This window comes from Ambystoma mexicanum, chromosome 9, assembly GCF_040938575.1.
Source record: "Ambystoma mexicanum isolate Mex_15411 chromosome 9, UKY_AmexF1_1, whole genome shotgun sequence".
Classification (NCBI taxonomy): Eukaryota; Metazoa; Chordata; class Amphibia; order Caudata; family Ambystomatidae; genus Ambystoma; species Ambystoma mexicanum.
The window spans coordinates 147,504,553-147,525,899 of NC_090931.1; the positions used below are offsets into that span (position 1 = coordinate 147,504,553).

General features: G+C 43.3%; 1 protein-coding gene and 1 long non-coding RNA gene across 3 annotated transcripts in view; one reads left to right on the forward strand and one right to left on the reverse strand.

Annotated features, from left to right (window-relative positions):
- The window catches only part of LOC138487770 (indolethylamine N-methyltransferase-like), a 450,938-nt gene extending 446,089 nt beyond the window's left edge, over positions 1 to 4,849 (forward strand). For both annotated transcript variants that reach the window (XM_069614321.1, XM_069614320.1), the window contains exon 3: positions 4,549 to 4,849. In XM_069614321.1, coding sequence (XP_069470422.1) covers positions 4,549 to 4,705 — 157 coding nt within the window. In that variant the 3' untranslated portion in view covers positions 4,706 to 4,849. The remainder of the gene's footprint in view (positions 1 to 4,548) is intronic.
- The window catches only part of LOC138487772 (uncharacterized), a 238,773-nt gene that overhangs the window by 163,813 nt on the left and 53,613 nt on the right, over positions 1 to 21,347 (reverse strand). The gene's annotated exons all lie outside the window — the stretch shown is intronic.

A 21,347-nucleotide genomic window follows, 5' to 3' on the forward strand; every position in this document is an offset into this window, starting at 1 on the left:
TATTGTAGGCTGCACACCAAAAAGTCAGATTTTTTTCAGTCGATTTGGTGCGGCCTGCAATATTCAACATATTTCACATTTAGGAGAGGTTTCACCCCCAAATGCCCTTCAGCCAATTCCCCCACCCTCTCTCCTTAAAATTGAGTGTTTGTTCCTCTGCCCATTCCATTCAAAATACAGTCCCCAACAAACCATGTGCTGACGCACACACACAAAAACACACACAAACATACACTCACCTCCGTCTCCCGCGACTGCTCTTCCTGCCCTGTCAGCCCCTGCGCGACTCGTTTGTGGAAGGGGCATGCCACCTCAATTAAGAAAGACCACTCTGTGCCTCTGTGCAGTCTTTCTAAATCAGTCTTTTTTCGCACAATAGAAAAATACTTTTTCACTTAAGATCGAATATTATTGATTTTTTTTAGTAGCAGTGACCTGTCATAAAGAGTATAAAGAACATGAAATTAGGATAAGGAAATTAAATGAGTTAGATTTATTTTATTGCCATTCTATAAACCACAACAAGCTACAAAGAAGGTGAAGGGAGGAGTGAGCCCTGGTTGAGGTGGTTTATGAGAAGAAAAACAAGGCTCAGGAGTAAAACGATGATCAAGAATAGACTGAAGACCTGTGAATGAAGAAGTAGATGAAATTCAGGCCTGAGAAAGGTGAGAATGCGTGGAGAGAAGGCAGAGAAGAATTGAGGGAAGAAACAAATGTAGGAGAATTAAATGGTCTAAAATTAAATGTAAGAAATGTCAGGGTCCAAGAAAAACAGGGAGGTGAAGCAGGAAGAGATAATGAAAAAAGAAAGCAGAACATTATCAGGAAAAGGTAAAAGAGTGAATGAGAAAGAAGAAAATGATGGAACAGAAGAAAATATAGGAGCAGTGGAAGGAGAATCAGGTATCTGATGCAATTTATAAGAATATAGATTAGAAAGAAAAGGGATAGAATTGTGAACTGATGACAAATGAAGATTAAAATCTATTAATAAAATCACCAGCAAGATAGCTCATTGGATTAAGCGCTCTTTACTGGGATCTGTTTGAGATTTGTAGGTCACAGGTTAAAATCCTGGCACGGTTTACTCTGCTATCCTTCATTCCGAGGTAGATAATGTGAGTTCCAATTTCAGTTGTGTAATAATTGGATATTGAAATGTCCTATGTAAAGTGCTTTGGATGTATATAAGTGAAGAAAACTATTATTGTTATCGTAGGGGAATTAACTGTGACTAGATAGCAAAGAAGTTATCAATATCCTCACAAACTTATACACAAAATAATTACAAGCAAATCCAAAATATAGCGAGATTTAAAAGAATTCAAGTAATATTCAAATAAAGAAAAGTATGAGAAGTCCAAACAAGGAGAAGGAGTGAGTCCAAAAAGTGTGGAAATAATACCAGTACAACCACTATTGCCAGTGGAAAGAGGGGAGTGAGAAAACATAGAAATTAAAGGAAAAAGCCAGTAACAGAAACAGTATAAAGAGGACAAAGTCACATTTCAATACAGCAAATAAACTGTACATTTAGCCTGAAAAAGACATTGCGAATATAATGAGTTTTATTACAGATAAATTGTGCATTCCATAATGCAAAAGAAATGGTTGGATCAGAATGAGTCAAAATGGGGGGATGAAATCGGTTAGAAATGTCATAGGCACAGATGGAAGGAGAAAGTGTACAAGAGGAACAATGAGCTGTAAGGACGCATAATAAATGAAAAAGCAGAAAAGGAGAGAATGTGGAATACAAGAATAGAAATGTTTGAATAAAGGAGAATAATGGAAGATAAGGAAGTTCCTGCAATGGTGTAAACCAGCCCGACTGACTGATTGGGGAACGTTACTGAGCACAGACAAGTAGGACGAGTCAGCAAAGCTGCAGCACCACAATGGTGGGCAAAAGTCCAAATGATGATAAACCTGAAGCCATACCTGTGGCTAAGGTGCTAACGCAGAAAGGGCCATGATATCCAGCCTCTCACATACTGCCGCGGACAGCCGCTGGCAGCAGTGACTTATCTGAAGCATTACCGGGAGAAGCCCCAGAAGTTCTATAGCTTTCCAGCGTGACACAGGAAAGCATCATCTGATAGGGAGAGCGAGAGAGGTGGGCATGACCAGGCAAAGCAGGATGCCCAAGGTAGAGTTACCTGGTGAGATATTAGATACATTCCACACATCAGGTAGGTACAAATGCACACCGCTGATTCATATACAGATGGTTTAGCTCCCATTGATGTTCAAAAGATACACAGTTGCTGTAGAACACTGGATAGCGGAAGAAGCCTGCTGGTCCACCTCAGACAGCAGTGACTTGTCCAGGAAAAATGTCTATTGTCCAAATGCCTTGGGGAGAAGATGGGGAGCAGGTGCAAGTGGATCTTGGTCACCTGGCCTAAGCACCGCCCACCTGGTGCCTTCCTGGGTGCTGCTCTTTTTCCCCCGCTTAGCAAGCCCCACCAACCTGGTGCCTTCCTGGTTGCTGCTCTTTTTCCCTACTTAAGTCACCCTCTAGCATCCTTTCCTTTGCAGATGGGGAGCAGGTGCAAGTGGATCTTGGTGACCTGGCCTAAGGCCCACTAACCTGCTGCCCACCTGGTTGCTGCTCTTTTTCCCTACTTAAGTCACCCTCTAGCATCCTTTCCTTTGCAGATGGGGAGCAGGTGCAAGTGGATCTTGGTGACCTGGCCTAAGGCCCACTAACCTGCTGCCTACCTGGTTGCTGCTCTTTTTCTCCACTTAGCAAGCCCCACCAACCTGGTGCCTTCCTGATTGCCTCTCTTTTTCCCCACTTAGCAAGCCCCACCCACCTGGTGCCTTCCTGGTTGACGTTCTTTTTCCCTATTTAAGGAGCCCTCCAGCCTCTTTTCCTTTGCAGATGGGGAGCAGGTGCAAGTGGACCTTGGTCACCTGGCCTAAGCCCCGCCCACCGGGTGCCTTCCTGGTTGCCGCTCTTTTTCCCCACTTAGCAAACCCCGCCCACCTGGTGCCTTCCTGGTTGCCGCTCGTTTTCCCTACTTAAGGAGCCCTACAGCCTCTTTTCCTTTGCAGATGGGGAGCAGGTGCAAGTGGATCTTGATCACCTGGTCTAAGCCACACACACCTGGTTGATGCTCCTTTTCCCTATTTAAGGAGCCCTTCATTTAAGGAGGAGGGGAGGAGATAGGAAATTGCAGAAAGGAAGAGCAGGAGAGAACAGAGAGTAAGCAGTCAAAAAGAGTGGAGAAGCAAGAGGGAAGAGTAAATACAATTGCAGAAGTCAGTAGTGACACATAGGGCCTCATTATGGGTTTGGCGGCATGGTTGCCTCCAAAACAGGTCCGGGTTCCCTGAATGGGGAATTACCGGGCCATTCCGAGTTTGGAGGGCCCGCTAATTCCTCCCTCAGGGAACCCGGCCCGGACCTTAACCATTCCCATTCCAGCCCCCGTAGGGCTCAATGGGAATGGGAGAGGGAGCTAACAACGGGCCGATTACGACCGGCCCGTTGTTAGCTCCCTGGTCCCCTGGCGGGACCCGGTAATGACGCCTGGTTGATGTAGCAATGAAGAAGGCATTAGCTCACTCTAATGAACTTCGCCCACAGTGGTAAGGAAGGCTAGATTTTCTTTCTATAGATGGCTATGTTTGACTACTTCCACTTAAGATGGATTTTTCTCTACATTCCAGAGTGCAACACTTATCCCATATAAAACATTTCTACTGCATTAGCTCAGTGTTACAGACAAGCTGACAAGCGTTGAATATGTCTTTGACATATCTGACAAATGTTCATGTGACAACATTTTATGTGCATGTGTACCGCATGTAAAGTATAGTAGAACCCACAACTGTGGTAGTTGCCCTTCGGGTGGATAAGACTAGTAAGGGGAAGTCCTATGAAAACTTTGGTCCAGCTGTCATCTAGTCACCAACATAGGAATCATATATGCGCCTAAACAATCTTCATTGCATGATTAGTTTAAAGTCTTCAAACTTGTCATCTCTGATAGTAATTGACCAGTGCACCAAATTCTAGTTAATATTTGCAGGCTATGTAATGCTCTTTAATGTTCATGTTTGTTCAGACTGGGTTTCGCCAAAGGGTCATCCACCCCTTGGAGATTTGAGGCCTTAAGAATGGCAGCAGGACGCAATACAAATATCAAGTAACATAAAATGGGATAATAACGTGGTCGCTGAGGCTTTACTTGTGTAGAGATTAGGAAGGGGGCACGTGTCCTTGGATTTCAGTGACCGGTTGGGGAATAGAGAACAAATCAATCTGAGCAGAGCATTGTGTCATGGTTGGGCACCACTTTGTTGGTCAGACCTAGGATTTACCTTCTACTTGAGGTGACCGAGCACGCTCTGATGAATGCTTTTGTGATGTCCTCGGCTGCACCCAGATATCTCTGACCGGTCTTTTCGTGCAACAAATGTTCCCAAAACATGGGAAGATCGAGTTGCATATCAGGAATGGCTATAACATTTACACCTCTGTACATGTTAAAAACAATTGAAGCCAATATAATATTTTTTGTATTTATATTCCAGATTAAACTGGTCTCAGCTGGAAGAAACAATGAGAGGAAAGGCCAAGGAAATTATCAAAGCAGATCTTGCCGAAACTCACCCTGTGGCCCCGAAACTTTCAATACAGGCCGACTGCCTCTACACAGCGCTTTGTTTAGAGTTACTCTGTGCAAACTGACGCATACAAAAAAACTCTGAAGGGTATGGCATCGCTGATTAAAATAGGTGGATGTCTTATATACTTTGCATTGCTGGGTTGTACTTACTTCATGGTGGGTGCGTGCAAGTTCCCTGTCTTATGTGTCGATCAGGAGTTTGTGAATCAGGCATTGATGGAGTCAGGATTTGCTATTAAGCAGTGTCTGCTGAATCCTAGAGTTGAGAATTCTCAGTTTTCTGTCATGGATTTTTCTGGTTCAGTGATGATTGTTGCATACAAGCAATGTGATGTCGAATAATCTCAAGGATGGAAAATTGAAAAATATAGAGAAGTCTTAATGCTGACCCTTGACTGTTCTTTCCTCAGACTTACATGTTCCCTTTTTCTGCAGCCCTGCAATACAATGTTGGTGTTTAAACCCTAGACCTAGCTTAAATACATGAATCCAGTTCTAAAATTCGCTCTGCAACAAACATGTATTTTTTTCATTTAGAGAAAACTGTCTGCAACTACAAAATACAATGTAATTCAGTGGGTATGCGGTCAGATGCTTTGAACCAGGCCCATAATTTCCCTGCTCCACAGGTCTTGGTCTGTGTGGTCTTTTCCCTGCTACTGTCGGTGGAACCGTATTACCCAGATTTCTAGATATATCGACACGTACATTATGGACTATTGCTGTATTGGCATGAATATTACCTTCTTTGGAACATCTAAGGCGAATGCAATAGGTCACTGAAGATGTAAAGCTGAAACGTGTCAGGGGCACCCATTACAACATTAGTGAGAAATGCACAAGCCTTACATTTATTGGAATGTGGGGCATAGCTTTATAACTATATGCTTTGTTCATGTTCCCTTCTTTCAGACAAATGTGCAAACCTAATGTGATTTTGTGTGATTTTCTTTGAAAATGTGCTTTTAGCTTTAGTATGTACCAGCAGATATTAGGTGATATAAGGACCAATGTTGCTTTATGATTTTACATACTGAACAAGCATTTACAAAGCATAGATAAATGAGAGTAAATAAATTATCTGAAATTCATAAGCCAACCATTAAAGGAGTAAGTACTAAACTGAGTGTGCGTCTCTGTGATTGGTGCATGCCACTGCAGGTTTATGGTTTGTACTGGAAAGGCAGCATGCTGGCCTCCTTACAATAGTTAAAATATTTCTCCAAATATTTTCTTTTGCATTCAACTACACTAATGTTGGCTGCAGTGAGTGCCCTTCCTATCCATTGTTATAGATTACATTTCCCAACTTTACCCTTTTACATGGATCCGTCACTCATCAAAAGGTTGATCCAAGCCAGGTGAGGTGTACACCCAGGCTGCTGTTCGATGGTAGGATGGTATGGTCATTTGCCGCATTCTCTTATTCCCACTAGGAAAAACTACTGTCTAGTGAAATGCAGTACAAACAAAAACTCTAAATTGAATTAATAAATACATATTTGGATGTTTTTAAGTTTTGCACTATTGCCTCATTCATAGACTGTTTTTGTTACAGAACCTCATAATGATTTGTTGGCGGAGAATCAATGGAATCGATTGCTTTGTGTCATTGTTTGAGTTGTTGCCTGTCGCATGCTTCTACTTTCTCATTCTTTTTGATTGCATTCAGTGTGAGAGTGACAACAATCCCCCACACACAACACGCCATTACCCTTATGTGCGAAGGAAACATTTTTCTTCTTGAATAGGAAATCATTGTAAGCGCTGCCCACGGATTTCGGACACATTGTTACGGTGGATGTTTTACCACATTTTCTGCTGCATTCTTTTGTAGGTGGGCAAGACCCCATAAGCAATCCTCTACCCCCACAACGACCCACACTGCCACATTCACCCAAAATCAATTATATGTGATCCCTCACACCAGCCCCTAAGAAAATGCACCCAAAATGCTGAGGAACAGCCGTTCATCAAATGCGGTCCAAAGGCTGCGACATGGCGGGCGGTCTCACTGCCCAATCCTGCACTTAAGAGGTTAGAAAGCAAAGCACCTACCGTTTCCCTCTTATACTCCCAGATTCTAACCAGAACACATGCATCTTATCATAAATTTTGTGATGAATCTTTTTACAAAGTCATTAGTGTGTTCAATTTAATATACCATTGCCAATTAAAAATAGCTTTATTTTAATGGCCCTGGAATATCGTAGGCTGGGCCTGGTCATTTTGATGGTGCAGGAAATGAGGCTACTGGCAGGGAAGGAAAGGCGCAAACCATGTGTTCTTATATGGGAATGTTATTGGGCTTCTGGGTGTGCAAAAAAGGTGGGGGTGGTGAGGATCCTATTCCATAAAAGGATGAGATTATCTAACCCTCTGTTCCTGCAGGTAGGGGTGGATAGGTATACATGACCATGGCTACAAGATATGACCTTAATGAAGGACAGGCGGCCTCATGTGCATCAGTTCTCGACAAGATCCTTAAGGAAACATAGGGGCCATTTTTGATCGTTGGTGATTTCAATATGTGCCAAACCCGGGGATAGAAGGGTTGGTAATATGAGGGGGTGGCCTTCTGAAAGAGTCACAGAGTACGTATACCTTGGGAGGGCTGTTGGAATCACAGGGACTATGGGATGTGTGGAGATGGAAGCACGCGGGGTTATACATTTTCCTCTCCTCCGCACGGAACGTACACTAGGTTTATTTCTGTGTACCTGGGGAACTGCTGGAAAGTGTGATGTCATGTGATGTGGTTCTGAATGGTTGGTCCGATCACGACTTGGTGGTCATGGAGGTTGCGCAGTGGGGTTTGACTACCCGGGACACATAGTGAAGGTGCAATGATTCTCTTTGTAGAGATGTAGCATTAGGAGAGGAATTGCATGGAAAGATTACTAAATACTTTGAAATGAATGATGCAAAAAAGATAGATACACGCATAGTTTGGGAGGTGGCAAAGGCAACTTGGAGGGGCCTGTTGATTAGGGAAGGGGAGAGAAGAAAGAGGGAAAGGATGTTGGTGGGAGATTGGTTACTTAGGGAAATAGAGGTCCTAGGAAGTAGAATATATAGGTCACAAGTGGCAGAGGAAAATCTCCTTGCAGAGGTTGGGGGGAAAAGGTAGTATCTTAAAGAGGGAGGGATTTAAGAGGTGGTTTGGAAGCTGCAGTATTGAAACAAAGGTTTTATGAAAAAGGTGATAAGGCAGACTCACTGTTGGTGATCAAGCTAAGGACGCAGAGAGCGTAAAGTTGGGTGGAGGAAATAGAGATGTTAGAGGAGGGCCTGAGCTCCAGGCATTGTCATTTATCACATGGCTTTGTGGCATTTTAAGGGTTTCTTTATGGTACAGATAAGGAATTTGAGGGGGAAACGAATGGAATGGTATTTCAGGGATTAACCCCTTCCGAAGTTGAACCTGGAGACGGTACAATTTCCAGAAGCCTCTTTTGCTCAAGAGGAAATCCAGAGGGCTCTATCTAATATGCCTTCTGAAAGGGCACCGGGGTCCGATTGTATCCCTATTCGGTTTTCTAAGAGAATTTCTTCGCTGATCGCCATGTTTTTAAAGAAATTGGTTAACTGCATTGTCGAGACCAGTAGAGCCACCCCATGTTTGGACAAGCCTTAATTGTGGTTATCCCAAAAGCGGAAAATGATCCTAAAAAATGCATGTCACACAGCCTAATATTGTTGCTCAACGTTGACGCAAACATTTTCACCAGGACAAAAGCATATAGATTTGAGCAGATCATGGCACTAGTGGTACATCCTGACCAGGTGAGATTTAGAACTGTCAGGCAGGGGGAAGGCACAATGCACAAGATTTTAAAACATATGGATCTGGGGAGAAGGCTAGGAGGAAACCCAGTGCCCCTCCTCTTACATGCTGAGAAGGCGTTTGATAGGGTGGGGTGGGAATTTACATATATGCAGTCTTGGAGATATTCAGGTTCAGGAATAGGATTTTAAAGGTGACAAGGGCTATCTGTACCGACCCTAGTGCAAGACTGGCAGCGAATGGGACATTTTCAAGACAGTTCCACTTACATAGAGGGACTAGACAGGGATGTCCACTGCCTCCTATGTTGTTTGCCATTACATTGGAGCCATTGGCATAACGCATTAAGGCGGCTCCTTGGGTGGGGGGTATATGGGTGGGAGATAAGGAGTATAAATTGGGACTGTCAGCGGATGATATTCTCTTACATTTGTGGAAGCCTAGTAGGTCGGTCCCGGCGGTATTCGAAATAATTTAATAATATGGATCATTTACGGAATTTAAAATTAATGGGGGGAAGCAGGTTCTTTTTCCTTTTTGTGAGTATTCAGAGAGGGACACAGAGGCATTAGAGTCTCTGGCTTTGGATGTCCACTCCAAAAACATTACTTTAAAATGGCCTGGACTCTTTTCTCCATTGTTCCGTTTGTTGTATAAGGAACTGGACGTTTGGAGTAAACTAACTCTATGATGGATGGGGCAGATTAATGCCTTGAAGATTAATTTTCTTCCCAGGAATTTTCTAACTTGTTCTAGATGTTGCCAATTTGAATCCTGCAGTGAATGTTGGGGGAAGTGAAGGGAAATATGTTGTGCTTTTTATGGCATGATAAGAAACTGAGAGTGGCCTATGATGTGTTCATTTTACCCAAGGAGGAGGCTGGAGTTGGCCTCCCAGATCTGGATACATACCACAGGGCAGCACAGTTGAGGGTGTTGGTCCCCCACTTGCGGATGGACTTGCAGAAGCAATGGGTTTTCCTGGAAAGTTTTAAGGTTGAGACCATTAATAGTGGGTGAGTGGTTATGAGTCCCACTGGCTAAAATCCCTAGACGGATTATGGATCGTAGTATTTTGGGTGTGCTGTGGGATATTTGGAGGCAGCATCCCAGGATGGAGGGAGTTAGAACATGGCCCTCTCCTTTTAGCCACTTATGGGCACCCCTGTTAAGGGATGAGCAGCCAGACCCACTGAGTTTTCAGAAATGGTACAAGGCAGGTTTGGAGAGGGTGTGTCAAAGTTGGTTAAAGGGGAAGTATATTTCGATACAGGGTATGAAGACCACACTAGGAATTGGTAAGCTCTCAGTGTTTTTGCATTTGCAATTAAAGGGAATGGTGACGGCAGAGAAGTAGAGGACCAAGATATAGTGGTATCTCATGCCAGTGGAGAACATTTTTGATACGTGTTGGGGGAGCAGGGGATTGATCTTAGTGCTTTACTGGGCTTTGCTGAAGGCAAGGGCTAGAAATTCGAAGTATATCATGGCCAAATGGGAACGGGATATGGAGAGAGGAATTGATAAGGACTTGTGGAGATCGATGTGCGGAGGGGCTCACAAGACGTCCACAACGTATCAGTATAAGATGCATGGGATACATCTCCTGGACAGATGCAGTACGATCCAGTGTGGTTGTCTAGAATGTTTCCTGTGGTCAATCTGAAGTGTTGGAGGGGATGTGGGCATAGGCTTATTGGAAGCAAGTCTTAGGTTTGATTAGGGGAGTGGAAATGATGGATCTCTCGTCCGAGTGTTGTTCAGGCTGAAGGAAGATGAGGGGAAATCGAACCCGCTTCCACACATGCTTCACTTCTTGTTGTTGACTCTGAGAGCCTGTTTGGTGATATGTTGGAAAAGGGAGGTTCTGCCTTCTGAGAGGCAATGGGTGATCAAGGCTGAGGAAATAAACTTAATGGATAATATTACAGCCACATTACATGATGTTAGGTCTTCCAGAGGAGGGAAATAGTTAAACACTTTGCGCAAATATAAGGATAAGACAGTTTAGTATGGCTTTGCGGGGTTTCTGTGGTGGCATATAGGGGATGTGGGGGTTGGAAGTAACGAGTATGGCTCCTCCATTCCTTGTTGGAAAACACAATTGTGGACCTAGACACCTGGTGAGTGAACGTGGACTTATACCAAAGGAGGTTATATGTATGGGGACTGCTGGCCTTCCTACTGCTCTGTTGTATGACGCAGCTCCAACACTCTGGTGGGAAGCAATGGGGGATGTGTACAATTGTTCGTATGTTTTAAGGTGTATGTATGTATGTGTATGTACCGGATTTGAAAAATTATAAATAATTTAAAAATAAATGGCTCTATAGACTTCCAATGGTGCATCATGAGTGACCTCCTAACCAAAGTAGAAATCAACACAATGATATGAAATGGTGTTTTTAAGTTGCCATTCACATTCAAGTTAACACATAGCCTATCATTGCCAGGGGTTTAGTATTATTTGTTTCTCATTTTAGTATTCTCATGAGACCTAAGATAATTCCACTCGTAAGCGGAGTATGTATGGCCATTGTAATTCGTTATTTATTCATTCCCAATGCATATGCACCCCGGGATACAAAATTCAATATATCTGAAGCAATCCCAGTTTATTTCCTTACAAAAACTATGCAAGTAAACTGGCCAGGTTTGGACTGGTTTATAGGGCAATAGGGCGATGCCCGAAGCATACATGCCAACACGCTCCATTCCATTCAGGACATGCTAGTCCAGTCCTGGTTTTAACTTTACACTCTGGGACTTGTAGACCTGGGTATCCTGGAAATAGAAGTCTCAGACTGCAAAGTTACCACGAAATCTGCACTACCATCTTCCAAATGGAATGGGACATGTTGACATGTATCTCGAAGTCCAGGCCAAGCAGATGAGCGCGGGTCCTTTTTTTTCACCAAAGTGGAATCGATATTTGGGTAAATTAGGCAAGCTTGATAACTAGCAAATAGTAGCTTTTCCCAGTGTTAATGAAAAAAATATTCCTTAAAATTCACAATTTGCACACATTTTATAAAAAAAAATCTCCCTTTGGTAATACTCAAACAGTCTGAGGAAAAAGGAACTAATTGCCCATTTGTGACTGTAAACTACCTTTTCATTGGTACCCAAACCAATTTTATACCCGAGTTCAACCCTGAAACTGGAGAAATTATAAATGGTAAAGCGAACAATGCTGTGGAAATGTGCACCTGGGAAAAGCCATCAAAATTTGCAAGTGATTATCTGTCAATTATTTGCAGATGCGAGAAACCATATATCCACTTCACATTGTAATGCCATCACAATCTCAACAACCAAGAATTTCTCTGACGAAAGGTTATCAAAAATAGAGATAATTCCTGGTTAGACTGGCAAAGTATTTAAATTCTTTCATAGCAACAGCTGAGCAGAAATCCACTGAAGCCAAATGGAGAGCTCATGAGTTAAGCTTACCTCACACACAGCAACTGCCTGCACTGCGCATGTTTGAATCCCAGCAGAGCAAACTCAGCCCTTCACCCTTCCAAGATAAAAGTGTACCAGTAAATAGGCTAAGAATAACACATATTATGGGACTGTAAGAAGTCTGGGACTCTGCCAAAGGTCGCTATGTAAAGACGTGTCATTAAATGGTTGAGTTGTTACCTGTTGTCTGCTTCTACTTTCTGCCCTTTGCTGTTGGCTGCTCTATTTGTTTGGTCATGTAGTTCCTTCATCTGCGTTCATAGTTTGAGAAATGTATGATTTCATGTACCAAGAACTGGTAAAAAAAAGTCTTCACAGATCACTGCTTTAGCGTCAATTGTGTGCATCAATGATGTTTGGTGACTATGTGCAGGTTTCATTATCTTGTTGCTGTACTCCTCATCGATGATGCCTGCTCTGTGAACTCTCTGCTATGTATGATCTTTTCAGATCAATTCTTCATTTGCTTCATGTCTGCACAAATACCAATAGGTTCATCATCTTCCCAGACACACAAACCTTTCTAGAATTCTGGAGGCATGCCAAACTCATCAAGCCCTCATTTTTACTCTGCATCGCAAGTTCCCCAAGATCCTTATTTTATCCCCATTTTGACTATTTAGAAACATTCTGACGTTGAAGAATTAGAGGACCTGAGTTTACTCCAGCACTAGCTGCTGTAATGAAATCATGGTGGCAACAGTAAAGAAAGACACAACTGATCAGGGTTCAGGGGTGTTTATTAAACTGTATAAATGGGTTGGAAAAACCCATCTAATCTAAACCTAAATCTAAGATTGGAGAAAGCTGTGATCATCAAAATCAAAATAAGTCAGCCCTAGTGGCGTTTTGTCAAATAAAAAGAGCTATACTAAAAAACCTATTGCCAATCCTTATAACTAAATACAGATAGAGTGTGGGATAAGGTTCTTGAGAAAGAAAGAAGTGTTCACAAATAATAAGTCTGGATATAGTAGCCAGGGGTGTGGGGGGTTCTCCCTTCCGCATGTTTGTAGCATGGGACAAGGTGGGATTTCAGAGCACAGCACATGCTCGAGCCTTCCCAGCACGAGCTAACAGTTCTGCTCCCAGCTATCAAGAGCTTTGGTGGTTAAGTCTCTTTTCTACAAAAAGTCTCTTGCCTCAGAGGACCTGCTACATACAAAATAACTAAGAGTTATTTTCTGTAGGTTTAGCAATACCACAACCTTCAGTAGTTCTGTATCTTACTTCGGATGGCCTAAACAAAAGTTCTTTTCTACTTGCGCTTGGAGTGATGCCTTTTCACCCCTGGATCTTTCCGGGCACAGATCTACAACGTATCTTTAGCAATATCAAGACCTTCAGTAGTTCTGTATCTTACATCCAAGGACATGATGTGTACAAAATAACAAAAACAAAAGTTCCTTCTGACGATTGCACTTGAGGATGATTCTTCACCTCTGGTCTCCCTCTTCCGGACTCAGACATTCCTTTTGAATGTTTGCTTCCCCTTTTTGGGTGATGTTGGCTTCACTCCTGGGCCCCCCTCTTTCATGCTCAAGTTGTTAGCCTCCCTCTGCCGGGTTCACTATGGCTTGTATTTAACAACAATCTTCTCCGTCACATTCACAATTCTTAATGTCTTTTTAAACAGTTCACTGTGAACCTCTCTTTCTCTGGTTCACTCTTATCAGCACAAAATGTTAATTGAGGCATGAGGCTTTGCCCCTTCTTATCGGCATCCCTCCTACAGGTTCATTCTTGCCAATCTTTTCTCTCATCATGTGTGATTCATAACCCTTAGCTTTCGATTACTTGTTGGCCAAAGACTTTCGACCGAACAGCGGATTTTGCTAGACCTCTGTATGACCACTTTGACTCTGTTATCACGGCCCTCGCACCGCCTTCTGGAATTGGTAGTTTTAACAAAGATGGGGAACCAAACTAGAGTCTCTCGCTGAGCAACCACGTGGTGTCGGGCCCCTTTCAGCTGGCTTGCCCCTTCTACTTTCACAGTTCTTTTAACCTTCTTTTAGTTTTCAACTTTCATTCAACACAATTTGGTTTCTTATCGTTTCTCCCCTCGACTCACCGGCTGTGGTGAACCGCTTGCTTTTCCTTGTATCAGGAGTCAAGGACGGTACCACAGTAGCAAGCACCTTCTGCTCCCCTGCTTATCAGCGTAGGAATGCTCCGTGCACCGTTAACATCTGCTGCAGCACGTTAGCTTTTGTTCGCGCTCTTACGATTTCTTGCACAGAGGATTCGCCGGTCTGGATCGGAATGGGCAAGGTCGCTTATCTCCCGGTCACCCTCTCGGTTCTTTCCACATTTCTCCTCCTCGTGAACTGCCACCTGGGATAGGTCTCCCGTCGTGCTGTCTGCCTTGCTCATATTGTGATCTCGTGCTCCACCTTTTATCCCTGTGGGGAAGAGAAAGGGCCATCAGGTGTGTGTGATTCTGGTTAATTGCCTGACTCTGCTTGACCATTATATCGGGACAGGTCAGTTAAACGGTTCTACGGTTGGTCCGCTGTTTTCCAAGTCAGAAAAAAGTGTTTGTGTCAGAAAAGGAGGGGGTTAGAGTTTCTAAGGGTTCTACAGAGCTGAAAGGCAAAGGGTGTTATATGAAATGTAAGACTGGTTGGATTTGAGAGAAAAATTGGAATAACTGGGGTTATTACCGTGAGATGTACAAGGGGGATTGTAGGAATGGTAGTGTTTTGTCAGGGTGTTTGGGAAAGAACGTTCGGGTAGGATGCAGGAAAACAGGGATTCTGGGATAAATCATTTTTTGGTGCAACCAGATTTGGGATCTTAGGGGATTTGTTATGTACAGAGGGGTTATTGGATCTGGGCAAGAGAGATTTAATGGGAGGAAGCAAGGCAGATGTATTATAGCTTATAAAGGTCTTAGGGATCTCATCCTCCTCTCCTTCTTCCTCGGCAGAGTACCACGTCTCACCTGAGGTATTCTCCTGAGTATAACCCTGGGTTTCCATACCCCGGGGATCCTCCCCCGTTCATCTACACCTAGGGTTGGGTTTTGTGAGAGCTGTTTCTTCCCTGGCCACCCAAATAAGGGATTCACATGATTTATGTGGGAGAATACACCCAGGTTTCTCACATACCCTTCCCCTATGCTGATTGGATAGCAGAGTTTCATCTGGATATTCCATTGTGGAACACCCATGTGGATGGTCCAAGCATTCCAGCATATAACTGGGACTGGGTATGCAGTGTTTATTTAAAATCTTAAACAAGGAATTAAAAAATAATTAATACAAAATAACTAATTTTGAAAAAAACAAAAACTGGGGCTGTGAGAGGGAATAGTGATTTTGGCAGTGGGGGAAAGGTATTATTATTTTAAAAAAGTAGTCAGTTTTGGGGGAACCACTCCAAAAACAACAAAAAATGAATGAGTTATTTTGGAATTAGTTATTTTGTATTTGTTATTTTTTATTAGTTATTATTTCATTAGTTATAATTACATGTAACCCTGTGATTGTTATTGCCAGAACTTCCAATCCTTTCTTGGTCAATCAGCTCTTGTGGAGGTTAGGATTTTTAAGAGTTCTCTTACTTCTCTTTCTCTCTCCATCTATCTACATAATGTGTCTCTCCTCTCCACAATATAGACATTGTTTTATGTGGGAATTTTCCAGGACTTCCACAGATATAGTGGATGTTAATCCTCTCCTATTTTTATTACAGGGGCTAAAAAAAAAATCCAGGGCGTCCTTACTTCCTAAGTTTCGTTTTTCTGGTGCCCTTTCCCTTATTTTCTCACTCCTTATTATTCCCTCTGAATAGTAAGAATGGGGTTCTGAGATTTGGTTTTCTGGAGAAGGGGTCTACAGAGCCCTTACTGATGTTTCATGAGAAGATATTCCTCCCAATATTTCATACATTGGGTTCAGTTTGGATATTTTCCTTAGATTGGTTTCCCTGGATGTTTCATCTTCTCCACTTCCCAAATGTTCATCTTCCTCTGTCCTTAACCAGCTTGGTATATCTTCTGCACATTTTCTTTTCCCCTGAAATGAGTTTGTAAGGAAGTTCTCTAGCAATGGGGTTTTATATTTCCTGTGCCCAGAGAGATAGTGATTTATTAGGGTTTTTAATTCCTGCGATCCAGGGTTTCGGCTTTCCGGAGAGAAGAAGGGATGATTTTTTGATGACTCATTTACCCCATCTGGATTTTTAGTGGTCCTCTCAAGTGGGGAGCTCCACAGGTTCTCATATATAAGAGTCCCCGGTATCTCACCTCGGCAAATACTTCGTGGAGTGGGAGCATTGTTGAGCACAGCACATTTTGGCTCATCTCCACAAGATATAAGGGGAAATGTCTCTATACCCTACTTTTTGTGAGGTACCTCATAGATGGTGGAGCAAGCAGAATAACCCATCTGTAAGTCCCGAGAGATCTCAGTTTTATCTCTCCCTGGAATTTTATAGTTGTAGGGACAGCAGAGGTAAAGGCTATTGCCCTCTACTGCGTTCTGCTCAGGGGGAATCGCCTGGGTCCTTTAAGGGTGAAAGGTGACCCCCATTCTCAAGGTGGGGCCTCTGCAAGGCCAAACTATTTCCTTAGAGCTGGTTCTTCAAATATGCTGGTCTTCATTTTGGTCGAGTCCCCAATTAGTTTCAGTTGAGTCATATCCCACTTCTGACACCGTATGTAAGGAACTCATGGTGGCAACAGTAAAGACAGAGACAAGTGATCACAGCTCAAGGGTGTTTATTATACTGTTTAAATGGGTTGGAAAATTGCCTAATCTAAACCTAAATCTAAGATGGGAGCAAGCTACACCCATAAAAATAAAAATAAAGCTGTCTTGTCAAATAACAAGGCCTATTTAAACAAACCTATTGCCAATCCTTACAACTAAATACAGAAAGAGTGTGCGATACGGTTCTTGAGAAAGAAGGAATGAAAGAAGTGTTCACAAAAAATAAGTCAGGATATAGTAGCATGGGAGATCTTTCTTCCTCAAGGTTTTATCTTGGGACAAGGTGGGATTCTGGAGAACAGCACACACTCAAGCCTTCCCAGTACAAGCTAACAGTTTGGCTCCCAGGTATCAGGACCTTCAGTGGTTACTTCTCTTTTCTACGAAAGGTCTCTTGCCTCCAAGGACGTGCTGCATATAAAATAACAAAGAGTTATTTTCCGTAGGTTTGGGAATAACAGGACTTTCGGTAGTTCTGTATCTTACTTCCGATGGCCTGATGTGTTCCAAATAACTAAACAATTGTTCCTTACTGCTTGTGCTTTGGGTGATGCCTTTTCACCGCTGGATCCCTCTCTTCTGGGCGGAGATCTACAAAGTATCTTTAGCAATATTAGAACCTTCGGTAGGTCTGTATCTTACTTCTGAGGATCTGATGTGTACAAAATAACAAGAACAAAAGTTCCTCCTTATGATTACACTTGGGGATGATTCTTCACCCCCGGGTCTCCCTCTTACGGGCTCAGACCTTCCTTTGGTTGTTAGCCTCCCTCTGCCAGTTCACTATGGCTTGTATTTAAAAGCAACCTTCTCAGTCACATTCGAAATTCGTAATGTCTTTTTAAACAGTTCACTATAATCAGCACAAAATGTTAATTGAAGCATCAGGCTTTGCCTCTTCTTATCGGCATCCCTCCTTTGGGTTCACTCTTGCCAATCTTTTCTCTCATCCTGTGGGATTCATAACCCTTAGCTTTCCATTACTTGTTGGTCAAAGACTTTCGATTGTACAGTGGAATTTGCTAGACCTCTGTATGACCACTTTGACACTGTTATCACGGCCCTCGCATGGTCTTCTGTTCTGGAATTGGTAGTTTCAACAAAGATGGGCAACCAAACTAGAGTCTCCCGTGGAGCAGCCACGTGGTGTCGGGCCACTTTCAGCTGGCTTTCCCCTTCAACCTTCACAGTTCTTTGTTCCTTCTTTTAGTTTTCAACTTTCATTGAACACAGTTCGGTTTCTTATCAGTTCTCCCCTCGACTCACTGGCTATGATGAACAGCTTGATTTTCCTTGTATCAGGAGTGAAGGATGGTACCACAGTAGCAATCGCCTTCTGCTCCCCTGCTTATCAGTGTAGGATTGCACTGTGTACCGTTAACATCTGCTGCAGTTCATGTTAGCCTTTGTTCGCGGTTTTACGATTTCTTCCACAGAGGAATCGTGGGTCTGTGTTGGAAAGCCAAAGTCCTTTCTCTCCCTTTCACCTTCTCGGTTCTCACTGCCTTTCCCCTCCTCTTGAGCTGCCTCCCTGGGATAGGTCTCTCGTTGTGCTGTCTGCCTTGCTCATATTGTGCTCTTGTGCTCTTCCTTTTATCCCTGTGGGGAAGAGAAAGGGCCATCAGGTGTGTGTGTGATTCCGGTTAATTGCCTTACTATTCCTGACCCTTGTGTTATGACAGGTCAGTTAAATGTTTCTAGGGTTGGTCCATTGTTTTCCATGTCGGGGAAAAAGGGTTTGTGTTGGAAAAGGAGGGAGTTAGAGTTCCTAAGGATTCTACAGCGCCAAAAGATGAAAGGGTGTTATATGAGAACTTAGAAAGGTAATACTGGACGAATTTGGAAGGAAAACAGGAATAACCGGGGTTATTACCGTGATATGAACAAGGGGGATTGTGGGAATGGTAGCGTTTTCTCAGGGCTTTCGGGAAAGAATGTCTGGGAGTGTTCGAGTAGGATGCAGGAAAACAGGGATTCTGGGATAGATGCATTTTTGGGTACAACCGGGTTTGTGATGTTAGGGGATTAGTTATGTACAGAGGGGTTGTTGGATCTGGGCAAGAGAGATTTAATGGGAGGAAGAGAGGCACATGTATTATAGCCTATAAAGGTCTCAGGGATTCCATCCTCCTCTCCTTCTTTCTCGGCATAGTACTTTGTCTCACATGAGGCATTCCCCTGTACATAACCCTTGGTTTCCTTACCCAGGTGATCCTCCCAATTCATCTACTGCTAGGGTTGAGTTTTGAGAGAGACGGTTTTTCCCTGGCAACCTAAATAAGGGATTACCATGATTTATGTGGGAGAATACCCACAGGTTTCTCACACTGCTCAAAGGCAAAGTCTTAGCAATTTCAAATGGTTTTCATAAAGTATTGTGTTCGAGAAAAGGTTTGATGTGCAGAATGTACATTTAAAGGCTGATGTTGGATAAGAGTTTGACCAGTGCGCTCGAAAAGTCTCACTGGTTGGTGATTTCTCAGAAGGATTTCTGAGCCAAGTTCTTACAAGTCAGAGCATGCCCCACTGGTGTCTAATGACATTTCAATGTTCTCCAATATGTTTGGCTGGACATCGCGATGAAGACTTATGATGTGAAAGTACTGTTTAGAGGAAGAGCGGGACAGTCATGGCCGGTGAACTTTGAAATTGTTGGGGGGAGCGAGAAATACTGTCACAACAAAGAGCTCAACAAACAACACAGAACCCAGGTTATTAGATTCAATTGTCTTTATTTGATAGGGCAAACATATTAAAGAATTTGTGGAAGTGAAAACAAGACAAGGGGAATGCAAAGTACCATGAGCAAATCAAACTTTCTACCGGACCCTAGTCTGCCAGTCCTTCCCTCTCTCCCTTCAGAGCCAGCCATTGGTCAGAACAGCCATTCAGTCTCTGAGCTTTAAGTACACCACACTTCTTTCTTGGCTCTTGTAGTTGAAAGCTTATCTTTTGTCAAACTTGCCAGGATGTCATTCTCCTCTGCAGATATCCCCACATCAAGTGCGCAGGCTCATATGGACACAAGCCAGCTGTCCGATTCCTTATGATCTTTGTTAAAATTGTGATGGGCCCCTTAATTGTCAATCATAACCTTCTTGCCATTGGTGCCAGACTCTTGTCACAGTCTTCTCCATCACTTGGGCTTCATCTTCTTTAATAGTCTCCTGCCTCATATCTTGTACACCTTCTCACCTGAATTTTGTAGTATCTCATATCCCTCCTTCCTTTCCTCAGACTTATCTATCCCCCTTACTTTCCTTATCTCTCCTTCTTACTTTTCTCTTTGATTATTTATAACACTCTAGTCCTCTCCTCCCATGTTAGAATTCCTCCCCTCCACATCCCTCCTGCTCGCTGATTACTATCCCTGGATGTCTTATTCCCTTCCTTTTTAACCTTGTTGCCAACACCTCTCTGTTATTCTCTTTACCCCTGTTAACCTCCTTGATTGGTGTTTCCACTTCCTCTGGAATTGCTTCCCCTCCTGATAACTCTCCTCTCCATCACATAATCTCCATTTCAGGCTTTCCCTCCCACTTCCTATTCCTCAGTTGTTATCTCATTTACCTGCAACTGAGGACTTCTCTCCTCTTTCCCCCACCTTCTTTCTAAAATATCTCTTCTCTATCATGTATGTTCCATCAGGTGTTGTGGACATCTCCTTCCTTTGATGAATTTTCTCATCCTCCTCCACCTCCACTATATTCCTCTCCTCCCTCACCTTCTTCGCGTATTTTAACAAATCCGCCTCCTGCTCCACCTCGTCCTTAGCACTTCTAAACCTCTCGCTGCACCACCACACACTGTCCATCTCCCTATGCCCACGATTCCTTATACACACACATCTCATTATGAACTAAGGTCTTTTACAAACTAGTGGGTTCAACAGCATGATTGTGAATTGGGAGATTGGCATCAGCTGGTCATCCTAATTACATAAGTGTGGGTATTCGACTGCTCAATGGACAACTACTAATTGCCCAGTTGCTCCAGTCTGTCTTTCGTGTCCCAGCGCAGCTTCGCAAGCCGACCCTTTATCAAGATGGTACACCATTTCAGATCTGATTGCTGAGCACTGCCTCTGCATTCATTCTGTGGTACTGTAAGCCCTTGCAGAAATGCCATGCTATAGGTAACACTTCTCCACTCCACAATGGTGCCTGCTGACCTCAGCAATTTGGAAGCATACATGCACATCTGCTGCCACCTGTTAGGCAGAGTTTGATGAAGTACCCTCTGGGACCAATACACACAATACACAACAGCCCTTCAATACACACAACTATGACTACAGGTGTAAGCAAAACCAAACTTTGGTATAAGCCTGTGCCACACAGTTTTTGGTAGCGAGCTGAGCAGCCGGCTTATAGCAAAAGGGAATGTGAGCTTGTAAGGGTTTTACACTAAGGTCTACAATGACAAGTATTCAGATAGACACTCAGGGCCTCATTACACGGATGGCGGTGAAGCATGGCGCTATTAGCGCCATGGTTCATGCCGGTAAAATACTGGCACTGCCTTGGTGGAAAGGGGAATTACTGCCCTATTCCAAGGTTGGCGGGGCGGTAATTCCCCCTTCCACCAAGGCCCTTCCCCATTCCCATTTTTGCCCCATAGGGCTCTATGGGAATGGGGAAGGCGCTAATTACGGTACCGCAAATTGCGGTACCGTAATTAGCTCCCTGGTCCCTTTGCGGGTTGGTTTTTAACGCCTGCAAAAAGCAGGCGTTA